The following is a 22,615-nucleotide window of genomic DNA, read 5'->3' on the forward strand; positions in this document are numbered from 1 at the left end:
AGAAAAAAAAATCTGAGAATTTTGGTTTTCGAATAAGAGAGGAAAAATGAAACAGAAACAGCTCATACAATGCTTACTCAAACATATCAAAAAAAAAGGATTATTTAAAAAAATGGGATTAGGTAGAAAAACAAGATAAAGGATCTCTAAAAAGCCACTAGCTATTTGGGGTATATCTAATTTTGAATATGCCTTGGGAGAGTAAATAGGTTTCAGGAAATAATTAATTCTTTTGAAGAGAAAAAAACCAGTGCTGTTCCCCCTACAGCAAAAATCATGGAAACCAAATACCAGAAACACTGGCTGGCATTTCAGTTTCTCCCATCTCCACTAAGTCATTTCGTGCATTTGAAGGCTGCTTTGCTAAACAAATGCTGGGTTTTTTTTCTCAGGGCAGTACTTGGCAACAAATTACTTCTAGCCGAGGTTAATGCGCCAACTCTTGCTTGGCACGAAATACCGAACCCAAGGACAACAACGAGGGCTGCAGGCATTCTTTTGGTGGTTAAATATTTAAGAACAGTTACAGGCAGTTAGGCAGCAGGACATTCAGGTTGCCAGGCAGAGGCAGCAGTCTGCCTGGTGGATACCCACCAAATTATTGCGGTTTGGTCCGGGCCTCTCCCCGTCTAACCGTGTTGGCATTTTCAAGCCACCGTATTTCTTCCAGTAGGTCCAACAGGATGCACAGAGGCGACACTGCATGTTAGGGGGACCCCAAGAATACCACTGGTAAGACTGGGTGGCTAGAGATAACAAAGGTGGAAATTATATATATCCTTACACAGGATCACTTTTCAGATCTTATTCTCTTTAGAAGCAGCACAAAAGAAAACACCCCCCACACACAGAGCAAAGCTCAAACAGACCTCCAAAACTGATGATGGCTTCACTGTCATCACCACTGTTAAACATACTTGTCATTTCAGCAGAATTGATTGCATTAATTAATCTACATCCCCTTTAAAATGCTAACAGAAAGAAACAATTATTAAGATGGGAAGATTTCCTGCCAATGGATGAGACTGTTCTCTTTTTGCAAGAGAATTTCTGCAGAACATGGGAAACAGTAAAGACTGCCTTCAGGAACTTCCCATATATTAATTTTACAACTCAAAAATGTACAGAGTCTGTGACTTGACTTCTCATACAGTCCTATATTCCACCATCTCTACAGGCTCCCCATTAAAGGGGCACAGTCATTAGAACTCAGTGTATTAATATTAGCCAGCAGATCACAGTGGTGTCACATATTTTGAAATCTAGTCAAAATGATGGAAAAATTTGTCAAATTCACATGTTGGTGATCTAAATATTCACTCAATAGTTACCTGAAATTATGTAGAATATTTGCTAACTGCCCCTTTAGTACATCGTAATTCTATTTACAAATGTAACACTACTACTTAAAAAACAAAACAAAACAAACACTAAACAAAAACAACCTCAAAAACCCCCAAACTTTTAAATGCTGCTATATCCAGTTCTGCCCCCCACCCCAGCACAAGCAAGCTTTTACTTGAACATTTCCATCTCAGCTGCCATTCTGGCACTTACTGTAACAGCTCTCACAGGCCCGTCCTGCTCCCGCATTCTGTGCCTGGACTCCAGTACCATTTACCACTCCTGGTTTGACATTATTTACATTGATCTGGTTGGGGTTTGGCTTGTTACTTAAGACACAAAGCAAAAAGAATGACAAGTGTTAATTGAGGCATGCCATTTTTTATTTGACTTTTGAAGCCCAAAATGGTGAAGACTCAAATTTCATTCAGCATGTGGCTTCCAGAACCAGCTGTAATCACCAGCAATCTGACTTTTATGAACACACCATCTCCAGTACTATTTTAAAAATATTGATAATGAAAATAACTATAACAATAGTTGGATGCCATTTACAAGACTTCAAAACCTTTTAAGAAACAATAAACCAGTAAGGTAGGTATCTTATTCACTATCCCAGATATGTGAATCCAGGTAAAAACAGATCTTACTCACAAATCCTCAACATGAGAGATATTTTACTTAAATCTCCAAAAAGAAGGCTGGGGGCAGGAACAGCAGGCAGAGAGAGGGCAACATCTGCTTTAATCAGGGAAATACAACCCTAGACTGCAGTCACAAACATTTCCATGTTGTCTCACTGCAAGGGTTTGCATCATGTAGCCACAATTCCCACAAGTACACCCAACATGCAACAGCACCTGGGTCACCTCAGCTCATCCCTATACCCTCTTTAAAACGATGATTCAGGAGAAGTCAAGAGTTACGAGCTAAAAAAAAAGCTAGTGGTGGGAGCTGAGAATAGAAGGGCAACAAAACCTTGGCATGGAGAGCAATAAAAACAGCACACAGTCTCTGCAAAGGAAGAGGAGGGGGAAAATGACACATTCAAAAAATCTGGCATGGGAGGGAAAAAGAAGGAGAGAGGATTGCTATTGCAGGGACAGGACTTCTGGGGAATGGAGGAAGATGGAAGAAGTCATACACAAAGTTTCACACGGAGCACACAAGGAGTTTATCAAACATGCAAGGACTCTGGAGTTCTGTTAGGAGTTCACATTATAGAAGCAGCAAAGAGCAGGCAGGCTTTGGAGCCAACTGCTGAACATGAGCCTGAATTGCAATGCTGGTTACATTCCATTGGTATTCTCTTACTCGAAGACTGAAGGGATTGGACATATTCCTTTTATTTCCTACTAACAAACCCATGATTTGGAAGCAGAAATATCTTAAAATGGCTTTCTGCAACCCCCTCTTCTTACACATCAGTTGCACACTGATGCAGGAGTACCAGTGATTTCAGTAACCCAGAATACTTGCCGTGTTTCACCCAGGCTAGTGCTACAAAAACAGCATTGTGGGAATAGAGCCAAATTAATTTCTTTCTAAGGGGGCACCAGCATCAGGTTTCATGTACTCAGCAATGAAAAGCAAAAGAGTTCCAACTGACATAATTCTGAAGACAACTGGAAAGCTGATGCTGCCCTGGAAGCCAGAAAACATCCTTCTCATCTGAAAATGTCCCATCAGATCCTGAGATACAGAGCTCAGTAAAGCTCCGTTTTGACAGAGACAAAATAGGTTCTGCTGTGAACGAACTACAGGAACCACACACAGGTTGCATAAGGAGGCAAGAGTGGGTTTGTCCAGTCCAGGAAAAACTTCTGATAGTGTTCTCACTGTAAAATTCAGAGCCTTTTTGCAGCAGAGAAAGCTCAGGAGGCCAAGTGGCACAGGAGCACTGTAAGTAGTTTGTTCCTATAGTGCACTGAGCAGCATATACGCAGCTCAAAAGCAGCAGAGCAGATAAAAAAAAAGACATTTAGATGAATTCACAAGCCTGAATATGTTTTCATCTCCTTCTGCTTATTAATTTACCCAGCTCCTACAAAGATTAAAGTGTTTCAGGGTGCTTATCAGAAAGGTACTGAGTTGTGACCCCACAGATGGCAGGAGAGCCGAGGGCAGTTTAACAAAGGGGCAGCTGAAAGAGGGAACGTTCACGCTCCTCTGCTCCGGGATGTCACTATAGTAACCTGCTGCAAAAGAACTTCTGCCAATGATTCACAAGCAAACCCCACAAGCAAACATTGCCCCGATGCTGCAAAACAAACAGCCCTCCCAGATGCACTCTGCTACAGGCGGCATCACTCCACAGAGGAAGAGACTGAAGTAAAGACAACTAAGGCCTTATGCTTCAACATCAGGCCTGTTGCTTCCCTTCTATACCCTGGATTTATTCCCCAAAAATACAGCAAAATAGTCTGAGATCCATCAGTAAAGCCCAACGAAACATGTCCAAAGAACTGGGACCAGAAAGGAGGATGATGGCCTGACTCCATTATCCTCTCTAAAACCATTATCAAGCTTGTATTAAAACACGAGTGGAAAACATGCACTGGTGAAAGCTGATCACCAAACCATGCTGATCAGAAGGACTAACACGCTATAGTCGTAGTAAACTCCAGGATTCTGCAGCACTACAGTTAATGAAGCTGCAGCAAGCACCAGAGATTATCCTGCTCCAAAGCTAGAGTCAAGTTTCTGAGTGGCAGTAACAATAAAATTCAGGCAGATAATATTTTCATCATATGAGAAGCAAAAAAAGCTCTTAATTGTTGATGATATGTTAATTAAACTTGTTTGATATCACCAAGGCCTGCCACAGCTATTAACAAGAGAATCAGATGAGTAACTGGATGAATCATTAAGCAATTAACGAAGCTGAAGCTAAAGATGCAAATAAGGTAGTGAGAATACTGATGGTGTGGCAAACTGTCATTTCCAGTTCTTGTATCAGGAATGGAAGTCTCTTAAAGGGGTTTCAGTTGTGTGAAGGAGCAGTCAGTTATGCTAGAACAGGGACCATGAAGTGCAGATTTCTGGGCTGTATTCTTTAGCTCAGTCCCAAAGGAAGAGATGGAGGCAATAAAGCACATGCAGAGAGAAGGCTGTCAACAGGTACTGAGACCCCTGCACAAAAAATACCCAACCTGCAGATAATCCTGATCCCCAGACAAGACTGATATCCCTTCAGCAGATTAGTAGAAAGCATTTGACCCACAGCACGGTGATAAAATTTTTGTTGTTAGAAATAATTATAAACTTAATACCATCCTGTGAATATTTCCTGTTATTGAAGAACCCATGTGTGCTGGATGCAACAAAACAAGTAAGAAATAAAGCCTCGGAAATAAAAACAATTGAAAATCCTTTTTAAGGCACATTTGTGCCATTCACCTCTAGGCATCTAACTGAAGTGTCTGGATCCAGGCAACAAAGGTGAGCTTTCCTCACAGCTCTCCAACCTCCTGTGAATACCCACTTCTAAGAGCAGGTCTAAAGACCATTAAACAATGCTTTCTGAATAGGAGCAGCTTTCTCCAACAAAACTGGGGATTGCCATTTTAACTAGCACAGCTACAGAGGGAAGAGCAGCTTTACACCTTTTATGTTTTCCATGTTGCCATGGTCCTTTGCACAACAAAACAGGGAAGAAAAACAATCTTGCTCCTCAAGGAGAGGACAACCAACAAATAGACATAGGAATTATCTTCAGCTTGTTAAACAGTTGCCCCTTGTAGTGAACCAAAGCTTTGACCTATTCCTCCAGTTTCCCTATTGGATTCACAAAAGGAGCACAGTAGGGAGAACAGTATTTCCCTGCTTCACAGCCTTTGAGAGGCTGCGTTTGCAGCTTGTCAAAGTGCTTTGAGATTCTCAGATAAAATACTGTAAATAGAATGTATTCATTAACACACACAGATGTAGAGTTAAAAGATATATTTTTCACCAGTACATTTTGGAGACTGGAAATCGTGTAGAGCAGTTCATTCTTCTCTTTTTGTTCTTACCCCTTCTGGTATCACTTAGATGAAAGCAAATGAGAGGAAAGGCACACAAAACTGGATGTCTCAGCCTTCACAACTGCAGATGTCCTAATCCCAAAAAGCACAAGCTACACAACCAGATCTTCATCAAAAAGAAGATGGTATATATGATGCCTGTAAGATTAGTAAAACCAGAGTACAGCTTCCACAACAACCTAAGGAGTATATTTGGATACACCCTAGAAGGAGAAAGTGTCTGAGACGACACCTGCATGAAGGTCTTCCAAGCACTGCACTCACTTTGGAGGGTGGCAGGAAGAGGATGTGAGAATGTGGAATCTTTGTGCGTTCAGATTTCTGTCGCTGCTTCCACACCACTCACACTGACACAGACAGGTCTACAGAAAACAACTGAAACATTTGTTTTTCAGTATTTCCCGAGTTTAACTGATTTTACACTTTTTTTCTTTCACCAGGAAAGCACATTAGTGCTTTTCAGCCAAAGGGCTTCATGGCAAAGCTGTATTTATAGACATTAGGTTCTGTCAAGTCAACTACAAATGTCTGCCCCAAAACCAGGGTTATTCTTGGAAGAGGTACAGAAATGCTTATTCAGTCTGAGTCAGAGGTGTTTTTCTAAGACATTGGTGTAGGACTTGATAACCTCACATCAATTACCTGTATGACCCTACATGTTTCAGTTACCTGCATTTAAAAAATTGGGGCACAGTTTCAAGTCAAAAAATATCAACTCTAAAGCTTTACACAGAGCTGTTATTTTTCATTGTGTAACATGTATGCAACCTTTGAAGACAGCTTCTATTCTTTTTCTTATTATCTTCCTCCTCTCTGCTAGATTTTCCTATTTACCATCAGAGGAACAAACAAGAGCCCTATCAATGGAGGACAGCCAGAGGAAAAAAAAAGATAAAATTGTTTGAGCCTGATATCCTCTAGAGTGTCTCACCGCCAGTGATTTTACAGCAGTTACTGTTAAAATGAGCTTCAGTCAATCAGGTGATACACTTCTGCATAGGTCTCGTGACAGCCTACATTAAGTAATTTATTTTCGAGGTGACAAGTGGATCATTATGGCTCAAGCCTAGAAACAGGAATGGGCTCAGTAACATGATAAGGACAAATCAATAACATTGATATTTAGATCCCTACACCATGCATTGCTATTACGAGCCAAGAATATAATCTTCTCCTAGGTCACAAGATAATGTAGATGCCATACAATCTCTATATGCCAGACCTTGTACTCAAGCTTGTGTAGAAGTAATCCAAAAAGCTTAGAAATATTTAATTGTTGCCACCTTTAGAGGTATTAATAGCAAGAAAACAGAAGAAGCATTCATGTGGGATTAAGTAAATCATGTAATTGCTACTTTCCCTGATACACATGAAAGGATATTGAAGGAGAAGGAAAATGTATCCCCCATTTTATCAATTAAATAATATGTGAGTTAAGGTACAACACGCATAAAATGAACCATGACTGGAAATCAAAGCCAGAGACAGAAGAGCAGCCACGTGGGCAGAGCCAGGTCTTTTCCTGAAGCAGGGAAGCAAGTTGCTGATTTGATTATGTGTTCTCTAGGTAGGAGAAAGAATTACCTTGCTGAGGGATAAGATGCCACTCCAGGCAGCCATTATCGAATGAGCATCAGAACCTTCCAAACACAAAGCCCTCCCTCCACACATTATAATCCAAGAGAACAGCAGGACTGCCAGGCTTTCTCGTCTGCAATATCCTTTTGCATCTGCAGTCTAAATTACACTGCCTTTTGCTTTATGAGCTTATCACATTGTGAATTCATGTTTAATTTGATGTCCAGTGTCCCCCTGCAGAGTAACACCATCCACAAAAAGCAATACTATTGAAAAATTGTGTGACAAGAAATCTATTTGGCTTCACTCTGAATATTACACCTCATTTTTAGTAAATTCAGCTGAGAGGTATTGACATATAATCATGGATCTTATATTTTCAGAAGAAATAAGGGGCTGTCTTGCAAGCTAAATATATAAAAATTAGTTTTATCTAAACTATCAGAACAGATGGTAGAAGTTCATAAATATTTAAAAGGAGACAGCATAAAAGAGCAAAGTAGTTATTGGGGATAATACACGGGGGAACATATCCGGGAGTGAAAGTTGAAAAGTGAAAGGAAAGGGTAGACTAGAAGTTCTGCATTATAATAACTACTAACTAGGCTATGCAGAGGAAATGAAATAGAAGACACATTTTACTAAAAAAATTGTTTTAAAATATATGTACATCTATAAATAATTATACATTATTTTTAATATATAATGATAAATAGCAAACAAACATGCACTGGTGATCCACTGCTGAGAAAAATTAAGAAAAACAGATAGATTATTGAGCAGTTAATTAGCTACTCTTTTGTTCACAACCATGCTAACCTGCCAGCAAGTCCCCAACTCCCAGTCCATACAAAAATAAAAATTAGAAGATAAGTAACAGTCACTTCAGGATGGGAATATTACAGAGGATGCAGGAAATGAGCAACACTTAGCACAACATCCTAACCAGGCAATAATAATATTGGTAGGACATGGAAACTGCTACACCAGTGCCTCTACAGTGAGATAGAAAACAAAAGAAGAGATACTTACTAGTTGGGTATATACACTTGTTTTAGCTTGCTTTCTGCTTCTGCTGCTTTCAATCGTTTCTTTGAATAGAAAAAAAGAAAATGGTTAAAATAGAAAATAAGAGCCATCCTACCTGAGTCAAGTAGTAAACCTATAAGGACTTCAGCAGTTATTTACTGAGCAGCTACCACTAAATCTTCTTCCAACAAGAAAATATTCACTGAAGACAACTGTGGGCATCACGTAACTATGTAGCTTTTCAAAAAAGTCAAAGAGATGCCAAACTAATATAAATGAGGACAAACTTTTAATTCCCATTCACTTCAAATTCCTTTTTAAAAAAGTTTTTATTTCCCCTGCAGAAGAAAATCTGACATGTCACTGTCAATTCTCCATTATAACATTCAACAGTTAGACACAGAGGTAAGAGCAATGCAACCTATTCATCACAGTTCCTCAACAGCTGCACCAATTCAGAGTTTCAAGTAAGACTTTTGTGTTGATACCCCTAAATTTCTGAAGGCTCAGTGACATGGGATATTTTTCTTTTAACATTAAGATCAGTAACTCCTTTTATAACTCATACCTTCACCATTTAAACAGTAAGAGACACACTCTGAGATTCAAGTTTTCTCTTTATTACATTTGCAAAAGAAATTTAGGGTGAACCTCTGCTCAAAGCTGATACCAACTGTCTGAATAAAGCTGTGACACTGTTTTCCAGACAAACCACCAGCATGGGGGTATTCCAGACAAACAGGTTAGCTTAACATTTTCTATGCAGCAGCCTCAAGGTACAGTCTAGGAGAATAATTGTCAAGCTGAAGTCAGTATCTTCATAGAAGCAGGATGTACCAGAAAACATAATAAAATTGAAGAGTGTGTCACTGAGGAGCTGGACAAACATAAAAATTGTTTTTACAGAGACACCACAGACACATACAGAAACAACAAAGTAAATGTTTCCTGTAAGCATAAAGCTTTTACCAGCACAGTTTTAAACAACAATTTTCCATAGGACACTCTTGACAGTTCCTCACAAAAGCTCTCTGGACTATTGAAGAATTTCCCTCTTCCCTTTTCCTGCAAATAACAGTCACCCTATGTTAGAAATCAAAGAATGAAGTTGTCAGACAAGAGAGCAAGGAATGAGAAAACAGAACCTCTGAAAGTTATCCTAAGACAATGGCTACACCTACAGAGAGCTGCACTCCTGGCTGACTCCTTTCTGCTGGCATGGGCCAGTTTCCCAAATTGCCTCTGTTAAACTTCACCTAGGACAAGAACTGCTGCCTGAAAGCTGGCCTCAAGAGAGCCCAAAGACCTGCAGGAGACAATCCTTGTCAATCCTACAGATGTGCAGGAATCAGTAACACATTTTGCTGCCAATTGGAGATGGAACTGAAAAGGTTCTCCTGAATATGAACTGCATGTTCAAATGGAACATTTTCAAGACACCATAACTGAGCATCTTGATATAAGAAACAAAAGCACCCAAAGAGGGGCCCCAAGAAGTGCTGTCATCATGATTCTCCAAACAGCATCAGAAATCCTCCTCCACCTTCCAGAGACACTACACAGAAGAATCATCCTTTTAACAAAATGCATGCTCAGATACCCTTCAGCTCAGGAACTGGAGGCTGTTCCACACACAGCCTCAGCTGAAAAAGAGGACTTCATGCTCCAGGCACAGACTGCCACGGGCACTTATATCAGCACATGAGCAGCTCCAGAGCTCATAGTGCCCCCAGGAAATCCATGGAAATCTACCACCAGACACTGCCAAACAGCTTAAAATACTGCTTGACGACCAGTACCAGAATCCAATTTCCTTGAGACTGGAAATTCAGGAAACTTACACTGGTAGAGGACTGTAGTGTTTTTTAAGTTTCTAGATTGCGAGAGGAAAAATATGCAGTTTTCTTGACAACATCTCCCAAGGGGACTGTCTGGCATCATTATGTTATGACAGCTTTGGAAATGTATGAATGCAAGAGCTTCATCCAAGCACAAAACATTACCAGTAACTACAATACTCTCCTGTGCACAACATAAAGCCATTTGCCTTGGGGATGTGGCTAATTTAGGGTATTAAGCAGTATTTTAGTAAACAGGTGATGAATTAACCTCATCTCACAGATTTCCTTTGTGACTGATGACCGTGAAGCTAGCCCTGAGCTAAGAACTGCCCTAAGTCACCTGGACCTCACAACACCCTCCTCTCCTACAGCTGCCTGGGGAGCAGCACAGAACACAACTAAGGGCACACACCCCTGTGACAAACAGCATACCAGGAAAATCGAGGGTTTCCAGAAGGTACCACAACGTCCTGGGTAAGACGAGGCTTTGCACTAAGTACCTGTGGCTGTGGACAATCAATAGACCAGATATGATGGGTTTCCTATTTCCTGACAGTGACTGATCCCAGAAGGTACAAAAGAAAGGTGCCTGAAATGTAGTTGTGCACAATTTCAGAATAATCCCTTCCCTGAGAGAGTGCTTTGCTAGGTCCTTTGCCAGTTATTAATTGATCTGTGCCTGAAGCATATTTATGCTATAAATTCTTAATGCTGTCTGATGTAGTTATTAATGTACTCACTCCCAAGAAAAACCCAGAACATCTGTAACTTTTCCTAGTAGTTTGGCCTTAAAAAAAAATCTTTTTTTGAGTTATTTATATACACAGATCTTAAGTATATCCTCTTATTTACCTCATCATATTTTCCCCATCTATAAGAGGAAGATACCACCAACTTATCTATCTCACAGGGACCAAGGGATTAAAATACTAAGCACTGTACATTCAAGTTGGTGCAAACATCTGTCTTTTATATATCCTCTCTCAGATTTGATATCCTACCCACTGAGCTTGAAAGAGTTTTATAATATGTGACAAATCAGAGCAAATGTTTGTGGTCATTTTCTAAAGAGTGAACACTTATAAAGAGGAAATAACAGAAGCAGTCCAGGAACACTGTGGATATTTCAACAAGAGTTAGCCTGGTGGATAGCATGGGGATGCCTAAGACATCCTCAAATATTAAGCCTTTATTAGTTTATGATATGAAAGACAAATTACACCTTCTGGGTTCAGAGGAGAACTTTCACACTGTTTATTCTTTTTTCAAACCTCTGAGCATACAAGTGTTAAACACACAAGAGGTCAGGGAGGTGGGACAGAAGAGAGAATTAGTCTGTGATGCACTTGGGAGAAATGCTGCCAGCTGCTTGTGCTCCAGCAACACGTCTCAGAGTGGATGGGTTGTACCTATGGTCTCTGGCACTTCTGGCAAGGAACTGACTAAGCTCCATATTACCATAGGTTTAACAGGAGGTGTTTGGGGATGAAACATCCCATAAACATGGAAAAAACCTATCGCTTATGTTATTTCTACACTTCAGCACACAGGACCTTATGAAGGCTGGTACATTAAGACATCACTCACAGCTCTGGGCTAGGTACAAAGCAGACTTACATCTCTTCAGAAAGATGTTTTCTATCTGTATCAAGACTGACCCAGAGATCCCAACTTCGTGGAGTCACATGTAAGGGCATTTCCACTTTCCCCAGCATGTTCTCACCATACAGACCTCAAAAGCAACTTTCACTGTCTATTCCTCCTATACTTCTCTAATGCCACTTCCATATAAAAAATAAAACAGTAGAAATTGGTAGTATTTGATCTTCCCCTTGAAGTTACCTGCTCCTCAGAAACAAATAAAAATGGAAAAAGTAAATTAAAGCCTTTAACTCTCAGAAGGAATGTGACTAATTCAGTCATCTGCCACTGCCATGTCTCAAGCTTGTCTCAACCTATGGAAAGTTCAATATTTTAAAGTTTTCAGGACTTCCCCTAATGATAAGCACAACAGTAGAGGCATTTAGTCTTTTTAAAAATCACCCTGGAATTCACAACCACGTAAGAACTCAACCTCTAACCAGATGAAAATGTAGGCATAGCCAAAGACCACATCAACCCTCAGAGCTCTCAAATCACTGGGAGAAGCCAACAAACAGCTGTCAATCAGTCAAAGCCATTTCAAACCTTCCTTAATCAGAAATAGACACTCTTGTGGACTGACACAGAAAATCTGTCCCAGGAAAAGAACATGTTCAAAGGAGACCCAGGATACTGAATTTGGAATGCATCACCCTCATGTTGTTCATGAAGTTCTGAAAGGCTGTTATTGACAGGACAGATCCTGGGATCACTGTGGACAGGCACTCAGGAGCCTGCACTAAAACACCAGTTGTGTGTTGCAGAATTAGCCCTTCTAGCAGTTCTGTTCTTGGAGGGTCAGTCCTCCTCGAGACGACTGAACTCCTACTTATGCTGGTAATCTTCAAAAGCGTGGTTTTTGGCTAAAGCCAAATAAAAATTACTGGATAAGTGATCCAAGTGCATGCTCCAAAAGAAGCCAATTTGAACTCATCTCCATCTCGGTCTCCTACTCACTAGACAAGGCAGTGCTGCACTGAGCCTTCTGATCTCAGGTACACCAAGCATGAGTACAAGTTACTGTTCAGTTCTCAGAACAGGCCTTCTGTCAAAGGCAACTCAAAATGTCCCTTCCTCAATGGCAAGAAACAGAGAGGTGTGATTCAGTATTATGGCAGTGTTCTCTCATGCCAAGAAAACATCAAGGGAAATACAGAAATCCAGAAGGATGCAAACAGCTCCCAACTAACTCTTGCTTCTTCATCCAAGCAGGCAATTGGTTGGTGACACAAATCTTCATTCCTATGTTTTGTAACTCACAGAAATAGATAATTTAAATGCACTTTTAATATTCATTCAACCAAAGATTTTACAAGAATAAGCAAGTTATTAAGACTTTTATTAAATCCTGTAACACACAGACTTGGAATATAATTAAATCATGTTCTTGGAAAGAGGGAAGTGGAAGTGCAAAAACTCGAGGTACACACTTTGCATATCCTTACTTGGTATACTTGCAATATCTTATGTACAAAAATGCTGTCAGCCTCAGAATCATTTTGTGGTATTAGACCAAGGGAAGAGTCTGCACAGAACAAATACTATGGAGAAACAGATGGAAAAATGGCAACAGATGTACTTAGTCAAAGACACTGCACTAATCAAGTAAAATATAAATGTAATATACCATTATTTGAACTACAACTTCCTTTGTGGTCACATATAGATAGCTCTCTCAAGCTTTTTATAAATGTTTCATGGTATTATTTGCTTGTACAAGCTGGGAATTTGAGATGAGGTCTTCAGCTCAGATCAGACCTAATTGATGTGGTATCTCTGCACTGCAACTTCTACCTGTTCAGCTTATACTGTTCTCCAAGTGCAGACCAAATGTTTTCCCCAAATCCTACACCCTGGTAAACTCCTGGGCAGCACATGTAAGGTACAGCATAACCACGAGAGAAAACCCAGTGCACAGAACAGAACAAACCAGTATAAGAAACTTTAGGCTTAGTGTGTTTTTTAACTGCTGCAAGAACAAATAATTAAAGTCTTCACATAACTATCTCCTCTGCAATTTTGCCTATGTAAAAACAATCTTTAGGAAAATGGAGAAAGCAATGGGGAGGAAAAATCATGAGCATTACTCTTCCCCACCATGCCAGCTTCCATCACCATCACATGTTCCTACCACCCACTTCCTAACTGGAATGAAAAGTTTCAGTCAAAGAATGAACTTGGGGAAATAGTGGAATGAGGTTGCCACTAATACTGTTATTAAAAGTAAAATATAATTGATGCAAAAAAAAAGTTCTCATTTGTCATGAGGGTGCCTCTGTAATTTCAACAGAGCCTCAACCAGAAAGAAAATAGTAAAAATGACATTACAGCACATGGCAAACATTGGTCAATGCCTCAGGCACCTAGTCTTTACCCCAGGCTAAATTTCCAAGGAAACAAGTTGAGGCAGGACATTGTCACAATTCCACTTTTTCTAATACTTCACCTAGATGCCACATCTTAGGACTGATAATTATAATGAAAAACCCATTCTAAATCTCTGCCTTCTTTTACTCAGTTTTCCTGTTATATATTGTGCGTAGTTTTCAGCAACTGATACTCTGCAAGAATTTGTATGCTGCTTGCATTGTGCTTGCTATATTTCAGGGACCAGCCAGCCTTTGTATTTAAACAAGCAGAGATAAAAATGATTCTAAACACTACTCAAAAGTTGATTCTCAATTATAGCAAGTCTGGGAATCTGAGCCAGTGACACTTCCCAGGTAAACACTTCACTCACAGAGCTTACATGGGGCAGCCTCGTGCATCTGCCATCCAAGTCATGGGCAGCACTGCGGGGGAATCAGGTGGAGCCTCCTGCACAGCAACTGTCCCCCCAAAAAGTCACTGAAGGGAACACTGACCCTGAGCTCCACAGTCAAAAAGCAACTGCCCTGCCTTCCTTCCTCTGCTGAATTCCAAACCAGACATTAGAAAGCTCCGAGCAAACAGGGTAGCAGCAAACATGAAAAGAATGCACTCTTGCCAATGCTGTTTGCATCTACAGAAGGGCTGATGAGTTCAGGGACAAGATTGTTCTGATCACAACAGAACTCACCTATTGGAAAGGCTGAACCCCGAGAGGGAGAACAGAGACACAAAGCTTGGTTTCACAGGCAAGAAAAACAACTTCTGTTAGAATGAAGGAGGTGATTCTGACTCTCTTACCTGTTGAACGTATCTGTCTGTAGTTTTCCACATATAGTAATATTCTATAATGCTTGTTAAGGACTTCCATGGGAGCTGGGGACACAAAGGAAAAGCAGCATTTATTGAAGGGAGCTGGCACACAGTCTCACTGAAATTCACAGGATTCTTCTGACTGATGGTTGCAGCAGAGTCTTGCAACTACTAGCCCTCCTCAAAAAAAAAAGACAGTCTGAATCTACAAAGGGGACTAGACGCACATGGGACCCATATTAAATTAAATGCCTTTTCAAAATACTCTGAGCTTTCAGTGTAAAAGTGGAACAGACTGCAGGTAAATCTTCATGCTGCACTGCCTCACAGCAAACCATTCCAGAGAGGCACAATGTGGAAGGAAGCCCACAGGCTCAGGCTCCGCTTCAGCAGCAGTAGAAGCAAGAGTCATAGCTACAGTATCACAGTTCTGATATGCCTGGCTTCAATGGAGCTGGCCCATAAAAAAAAAAAACCAAAAACAAAACAAAAAAAAAAAAAACAAAACAAAACAAAAAAAAAAAACAAAACAAAACAAAAAAAAAAAAAACCAAAAAACCAAAAAAACAAAAACAAAAAAAAACAACAACAACAACAAAAAAAAACCAAAACAAACTACTAACAGAATTGTGCCCTGCCAGCTCTGTTCTCTGTGTGAGAAGCATGAGGATTTCAGCAGGACCACAGAGTGTGTTGCTGTTTCCAAGTCCCTCTAAGAGATTAGAGCACAGGACAAACAACACTGAAACTACTTGTTTTGTTCCAGAGGATTTGAACAACGACACAGTGAAACTTGGCTCTCCTCACAGTGCTCCATTCAATCTGCACACTGAGCACCTAGGGTGTTGCTTTGGCCAAACTACAGGACAATTCCCTTGAATGCCCAGGATTCCTTTTGAAAACTTTCAAAAGGCCCTTTCTGAAACCACATTGTAGAGGTGACTACATTTTCATGTTTCAGAAGGCCAAATACTTATTCTCCTTCAAACACAAATTACTCTAGAGCAGCTTGGCTATCCCAACAGTTTCCTACATCCTCCCTCGGCTGTAGTGGAACAGACAATCCTAAATTAATGTTTCTACAGGAAAAACTATCATCTGTGATTTGAAATTCTGACTGTACACCAGGCTGTCACCAGTATGAGGTCTGCCTTTCCCTGCTTTACAGCAAGACACACACTCCAGTTCAAAGGCTCCTTGCTCAACACAATGAAAAACACAGTTTAGACAAGCTGCAAGCCAGCTCTGTCATCAATCAGAGCCGGTCACCACGGGGGCCCCTTTTTATATACTTACAAAATCTTGCTGAATGTCAGTGAAATCTTTTCCATATTTTTCTAGTGCTTCCTCAAAGAGGTTTGCCTCTGAAGCAGACCACTCCTCCATCTCATCTCTGCACAGGACTGGCCCACCTTGTGGCACAAGTGCAGAGATTGCCTTGGAAATGTCATAGACATTTTTGTGCAAAGTGTCCATAGCATGGAACTAGGGGGTTGGAAAGGAGAAAGTAAAGTAAGGACAAGTATCTGGGGGGGAAAATGTTCAACAGTGAAACAGCAATGACAAATTCTGCACTGAGATGTGAAGGTGTGGCATTCTGAACCTAAGGAAAAGTCAGTAAAAGCTGGTTCCAACCTCACACTGACTGTAGCTGTCAGTGTACAAACCTAACATTCATTAATAGTGAGGTCTGTGGAACACAAGCCCTTGTGTATCAATTATTCCTATCAGCTCCTCACCAGCACCACCACTGCAGCACTGCTGGTAAGAAGATGCACAGGATAGATCCACTCCCCCAGGACTGAGCTACCATCCCCAGACGGGGCACGGAGATAAGAGGTCCAAGGGCATTTCCTCACAGACATAGCCATGTATTTTCTTTGTCAAATAATCCACAAAAATTTCATATATGAAAAACAAGAGCAGCAACACATGTATACATTCCCCCTCAAAGGGCAGAAAGCTCAGCAAAGATTCAAGTTAAGTCACACATCACAGCTGAATAGGAAGAAAGAATGACTCTCGGGGGCAATTACTCCTCAGAAAGCCAAGCTACAGCTGTCTGCAACTTGTGATTTATAAGGGCTGAGGACATGCTGCGAGGGAGGAATTGCTATTAGTAAATGAAAGCTTGGCTTTATTGCCCCATTTCTGCAGTTTTATAATCAGGATGTTATTTGCCTTTCATCATACCAGTTTTGTGAATGTGCATAATTAACCTACACTGTTCCAGACTAGAATTTGCTCTACATATAAGTTTACGCTACTCCAGGAACGAGATGAGTTTTATAACAGTTCTCTGGAGGCTTCATATATTTTATTCAAATTTTCATTAAACTTCCTGTAGCATAAAAGTTCAAATTTTTTCCCTTTCCTCGATTGACTCAGCAACATTTATGATTATGAAACGTTAACTCCTCAGGTAATCTAAACTGGAAGTCAAAGAGAACAGCATCAACTGACATTTCTTATCTGACCACAAGCTTTTCCCCCAGACGTCCTTGGTCAATCTCACCCAAGGATGCCAGTGACAGTCTGGTGTTGGGGAAGTGATGAAGAATGGCATTCTGGCACTGTAACGTTACAGACAGGCAGACAATAATTTGCCGCCTTCTCGAGAGCACTACTGAGCCCATGCAAGGGATGAGCTGTCAAGCATGCCATCAGAATATTTTAATAAAACTAAGCAAAAAAAAAAATTACCTCATAGTATTATCCATGATGGACCATAAGAGGCACAAAGCCAGAAAAAGTTACTTCATTTGTAACTAAAGGATTCCTTTACAAAGGCAGGGTCTGCTTCACAGCAAGCCACAACTACAATCCATCTGTCTCTCTCTCTCTTTGCCAACTGTTAATGCTGAGGTGAATATTTTGCATCTCCCACAAACTTAAGGTCCTCTAAAAAAAATCTTACCAGTGTGATGTCCCTGGAGGCTGCTGCAGCACTCATGTGCAAACTTGGCTGTCTGACAGAACTACTGCAATCCAGGGCTCGGGCAAACGTACCAACAGACCTGAAAGAAATTAAATGCAGCGTTAACTTCGCATGCAAACCCAGCATAAATATAAACACCCAGCCAACACTTTCTGGGACGAGCAGACTCCATTTCCCAGTTACAAGATTACATGGTTTGGTGCTCATTCTAAGCCATTCTCTCCAAATGTGGTTTGTCATTGTGAACACTTTACTTAATTCATATGATTGAAGAGGCTTAGGCATGGCAGAAGAAACAGAGAAAGACTCAGGGGTCACCAACAGGGAGTTCTGAGCTACTCTCTTATCCCTTATCTCCCAACAGACTTGAGCTGCAACAGCAACAGAGCACAAGCAAGCTTTATGAATGACAAAAGTCTCCTCCACAATGGCAAAGAGCAGTGCTGCGCTGTCCAAAAGGTACAGAGACAGATGCAAGATCAGACACAACAAACGCAGCAATGCAAGTGTTTTTCTAAAAGTTTCAGAAAATTAGAAACTATTATTTTACAACTTAACATTGTATTATATATATATACATCATAAAGCCCCCACAACACAGTAATTATCAAATACTTCACAACTCTTCATATCTGCATCTGAGACCACAAGCCCCATGCTCTTCACATTATTCCTAACAAAATTAGTTGGAGAAACCTGTAACAAACATTGGTTCTTAAAATTCCTACTCCCCTGCCTGCCTGCTACACAACATGGGTGAAACATTTGTGCTCCTGCACAGTGAACTGGAACTGAACTCATCTGAGCAACTGCAACAACAAAATAGGCAGGTTGGGTTTTTCCCCCTCCACTCAGGTCACTTCCCCAAACTAGCTGAGAGCACAAAGGAACACACTAGTGCCAAGCAGTGCAGGACCAGGAAAGGTAAATGTTTGAGAAGTAGTTGTCATCAAATATCTAATTTTGGCCAAAATCCAAACCAGCCTCCCCCATCCGAGTGTCTGTGGCTACTCACACCTCCATCCTCTTCCCAGCCTCCCAGTCACTATCCTCACCCCTGCCCCACAGCTCTCCTGTGCCCAGCTTTAGCTGAACTCATACTTTTGTGTATCTGTGAACTAATTATAAACTGGACTGCTTTGCTGATTCTGAACAGAAGCAATTCTTGCAGTCATCTTTACAGTGATTCTCATTACAGCCTGCACCTTGCAGCAGCAAACCCAGTGGGCAGCACTGACCTGCCAGAAAGAACCCCTAAAACCAGCTCTGCCACCAGAAGGTGGAAACTCCCATCACAAAGCAGCTCCACGGTCACTGCAAACAAAACCACGTGAAAACCCAAGAGGGGGAAGGGGGAAAAAAAAAGGCAGACAGAGCCAGGGTCCATCTATAAAAGTAGCACCTAGAACACAGAGAATTTGGAGAGTGCTATTGTGTATTTTTTCCCCTAAATTATTCAGTCACCAATTGCTAGGAGAGCCTAAAATTTAATACAGACTTCTATTTATAGAAATGGATACTAACAAATTAGTTCAAGAACCTTTTCTAAAGGAAGAGTTGATCAACAAAGATTGCTTTGGCCTTAAATAAAAAAATCATCATTAGAGATCTGCAGGGTTTTATTTTATTATGCCTACTTCTTAGAATCTAGGCACTAGAAAGTATCCTCAGCCCATCATAAGCATTTACCAGAATTCTTAGCAAACCATTAATGATGTTAAAGTGACACTGGTTTTGAAAAAAAAAAAAAACAGTAAATGGACAGAGCAAAGAACTGCCAAGAATTTAATTCACTATGTCTTCTGCATGCTGACCAAAGTATTTGAAAAACCCCACCAACTACAGGATCATTTTCACATGCAGCTTGCTTTGCTTTTATGAAACCAAGTTGTAAATCTGAGGAGCTATTCCTAAAGTCATGCTATTCCCACAAAGGCATGTAAAATGTACCTCATCTTAAAATGGAGCAAGTGAATCAAGCAACCAGAATCAAGCAACTCCCGCTAATAAAACAAAAAAGAACATGAGAAAGTGCTTGGAAGAGTTACAAACATTTACTTCTTCAAAGGAGAGGTGAAATGCTCTTACCGTGCTACCACCAGGAACTGGTCTATCTGCTTGTCTACTAGTGGGTTAAAGGCTTCCCAAACTTTTGTTTCAAGTTTTGACTGATCTCTTCCATCATCCTCACCTGGTTGAAAAACAAATCAGAAGTATTTAGTACAGCTCTTTTAAAATATGAGTACTTTCTAGATTCTTTTTTTATCTCACAATAATGTCACTGTTAGCCCATCTCAGTTACTCTGCCTGGCAGGCCACTGAAAATTTCACTCACTTATCTGTATGTGACAATTTTAGCTTGATAGACACAGCAACGCAGCTCATCCGAATTGGGCAATCAGATTTTCACAAACTGATGTCAGAGGCTATGTCATGGGAAACAGAGTGCATCTTTCTCCAAACTAGACAGTTTCTTTTCAGTTTCTTTCCCCAGCTCGTCTGTCTTCCTCCTTTATCTTGCAGCAGTTCCAGGAAAACAGGCAAAGAGGAGCTAGTTCAACCTATCCTCAAGCTGCTTTCTAGTGGGGGGAACCATGGCATCAGACACTCTTCATTTTCCTGAGTCTAGACAAGCCAGAATACCCTGGTAAAATACAGAAGCTACTGAGACTTCTTCTTTTCTTTCTGCTTCCTTTAAAACATCTGGCAATTATCCTTTTCTGAAGCCCCATGTTGGCCCACTGAGGGAACAGGATGCCTTTCAGATTAGTTCATTCCCACTTAGGAGACTTGCCCAGCTGTTGAATAAATACTGGTTTCACAGACAAATTAAACAAGAATCCTGACCCTTTCTTTTGCCTGTTTTAACATGAGACTAACAGTGTCAGCAGAGCTTCTAAGTAAAGGCAGAAGCATCTCATTGCTTCCACATCCTGGCCCATCCAGCCTGGATGTGGTCTTCCCAACACAGGTCACAATCCTCTCTCTCTTAGGAGAAGCTTATGGACAGACCTGTCCCTCTGCACTATACAGGGCTCAGGAAAGAAGAATTAGATGCCAACACTCCTCATCACTCTCAGTTTTTCCACCCACTTTTGGATCTGTAGGGTAGTGCAGAGACAAATCTAAAGTTAGCTACTATCTGATAAATACTCCTGGTGCCTGCTACTTCTCCCTTGTCCTCAGGCCAGTGTCCCCATGGTCCCGCAGCTCCATGACACGGTGGGGGCAGGCTGAAGTCTCAACACACGCTCCAGCCAGCAAATTCTTCCTCCTGCCTGTTCTGCAGGTGAGAAGTCTAGGCTGGCAGCCAACACTGGGATGGGGAGAGGGCTCCAAGGAAAAGGCACCCAGCAGTAATGGGCAAATTGATGAGGGCAGACAGCATTTAATTGGCAGTAATTTGGGAGGGACTCTTATAGGGAAGTGAGGCTTGATTAAAAACACAAAAGGCTTTACAGATGTGATGGAAATTTGTGTTTCCCATGGAAATTCTGAAATCTCTTAATAAAAAGAGTGCAAGCTCCGAGAGAGCCCATTAATTCAATTTATTTAAACAACTTTTATGATTTGGACGAACGCCCACTTAAAGACCCATTTGTAAGAGAACTAATTGCCTTCAGTGGGCAACAGCCTCAACAAACCCAGCCATTGCTGCACACATGGCCTGGCAGTGGAAACCATCTCCCACACCTAGGCAGGCCTCACACAGAGAAGTGGCCACATTCAACATGAACTCTGGACAATTTAAATAAATTACAGAAATTACCCTCTTTTAGTAAGTCTGTTATATCTGCCTGGTATCTGTTTCCAACTCGAATCTCTCCTTTATCAGCAAGCAGGGTCTTTTGCTGAGGATCATACACTAATGAATAAAAGAAGAAATCCTAAAAATAAAACAAGAGCAAAAAGGTAAACAGTGTTATTAGCTTTTACTTTCAGCTTTGTGACCACACTACCAAGTTTTTACAGTTTAAGTGTGGTTTCATTACTTATATATAGATTTTAAAATTGGGTGAACAAAAAGTAAATGAACCACCAGTTTAAAAACTCCCTTTAAGTGCTGCCACTTTCTTCTATATTGCAAGTGTAAGCTCTCAACAGCAGCCTCTCTCAACATACAGCCTCTCAAATTGAAGTGAACGAAGCTCCTCTTGCACAGGCAAGGCTCAGAAGGGCCAGGAGACAAGTTTTAGTCACATCAGCTGCTTTAGAACACAAAATTGCCACATCCCATGCAATTCCCATATTCCAAACCAGGAGGATTAGACATCTGTGACCTATCCACACAGAAACACCAGCACAAATTAAAGCATAACAGAGTGTTACAGCCAGACCAATGCAGCCCCACAGAGGTGTGAAGCCCTAGACAAACCCTGCAGCCTCTGCTGGGCTTGCTCCAATCTGTCAATGTCTCTCATGCTGCAAGGCCCAAAGCTGTACAAAAACCCACACAAATGGTCTCACAAAGGATAAAGTGAGGGCATGAACCCCTTCCTTCCATCTGCTGGTTACACTGCTGCTAATACAGACCAGGATGTGCTCTGCTTTCCTTGTCACAGGGACGCGTTGCTGACCAACTTCTTGCCTGCTACCATCTAAGCTTAAACCACCACATTTCTTTCTGCTTGTTATTAGGAGAGGGGCAGCAGATTTGGCAGCAGCAGTAATTAGCTGCAGGTGGCAATCCATTAATTTGTTGCTTTTGTTCAAGTAGACGTGGAAAAGGCTAAAATAGCTGCTTGGCTTCTGCTACCTTGGTGTGTAAAATTAAAACAAGAAGGCATTCCAGAATGAGAATGTTCTGCCAGGGCAGAGAAAGGAAACAGCTAAAATTTTTAACTACCTAAAACTGTACAATTTAAGTAATTAAACTTTTCTGCATGGATAAGTACTTAGCTATAGCTGTGGACCAGGTATGATCCATCAAAGTATAGTGTGCAGTTCTGGGCAGGATTAAAGCCCTGGTAGAACATGGAACAACAGACCTTTTGTAACCTCTGTCCACAGCAACATGGTCACCAGGAAGAATTGTCTGA

General features: G+C 40.9%; 1 protein-coding gene across 4 annotated transcripts in view; it reads right to left on the minus strand.

The window, feature by feature from the left end:
* The window catches only part of MTA1 (metastasis associated 1), a 75,253-nt gene that overhangs the window by 23,919 nt on the left and 28,719 nt on the right, over positions 1 to 22,615 (minus strand). For 3 of the 4 annotated variants that reach the window (XM_053985129.1, XM_053985128.1, XM_053985130.1), the window contains exons 6-13: positions 21,346 to 21,463; positions 19,665 to 19,767; positions 17,556 to 17,655; positions 15,935 to 16,123; positions 14,627 to 14,701; positions 7,980 to 8,038; positions 1,558 to 1,673; positions 595 to 746 (exon numbers count right to left, since the gene is read on the minus strand). In XM_053985129.1, the coding sequence (XP_053841104.1) occupies positions 595 to 746; positions 1,558 to 1,673; positions 7,980 to 8,038; positions 14,627 to 14,701; positions 15,935 to 16,123; positions 17,556 to 17,655; positions 19,665 to 19,767; positions 21,346 to 21,463 (912 nt within the window). The remainder of the gene's footprint in view (positions 1 to 594; positions 747 to 1,557; positions 1,674 to 7,979; positions 8,039 to 14,626; positions 14,702 to 15,934; positions 16,124 to 17,555; positions 17,656 to 19,664; positions 19,768 to 21,345; positions 21,464 to 22,615) is intronic. The other variant, XM_053985131.1, reaches the window with a different exon arrangement.

Source organism: Vidua macroura, chromosome 9 (genome assembly GCF_024509145.1).
Source record: "Vidua macroura isolate BioBank_ID:100142 chromosome 9, ASM2450914v1, whole genome shotgun sequence".
NCBI lineage: Eukaryota > Metazoa > Chordata > Aves > Passeriformes > Viduidae > Vidua > Vidua macroura.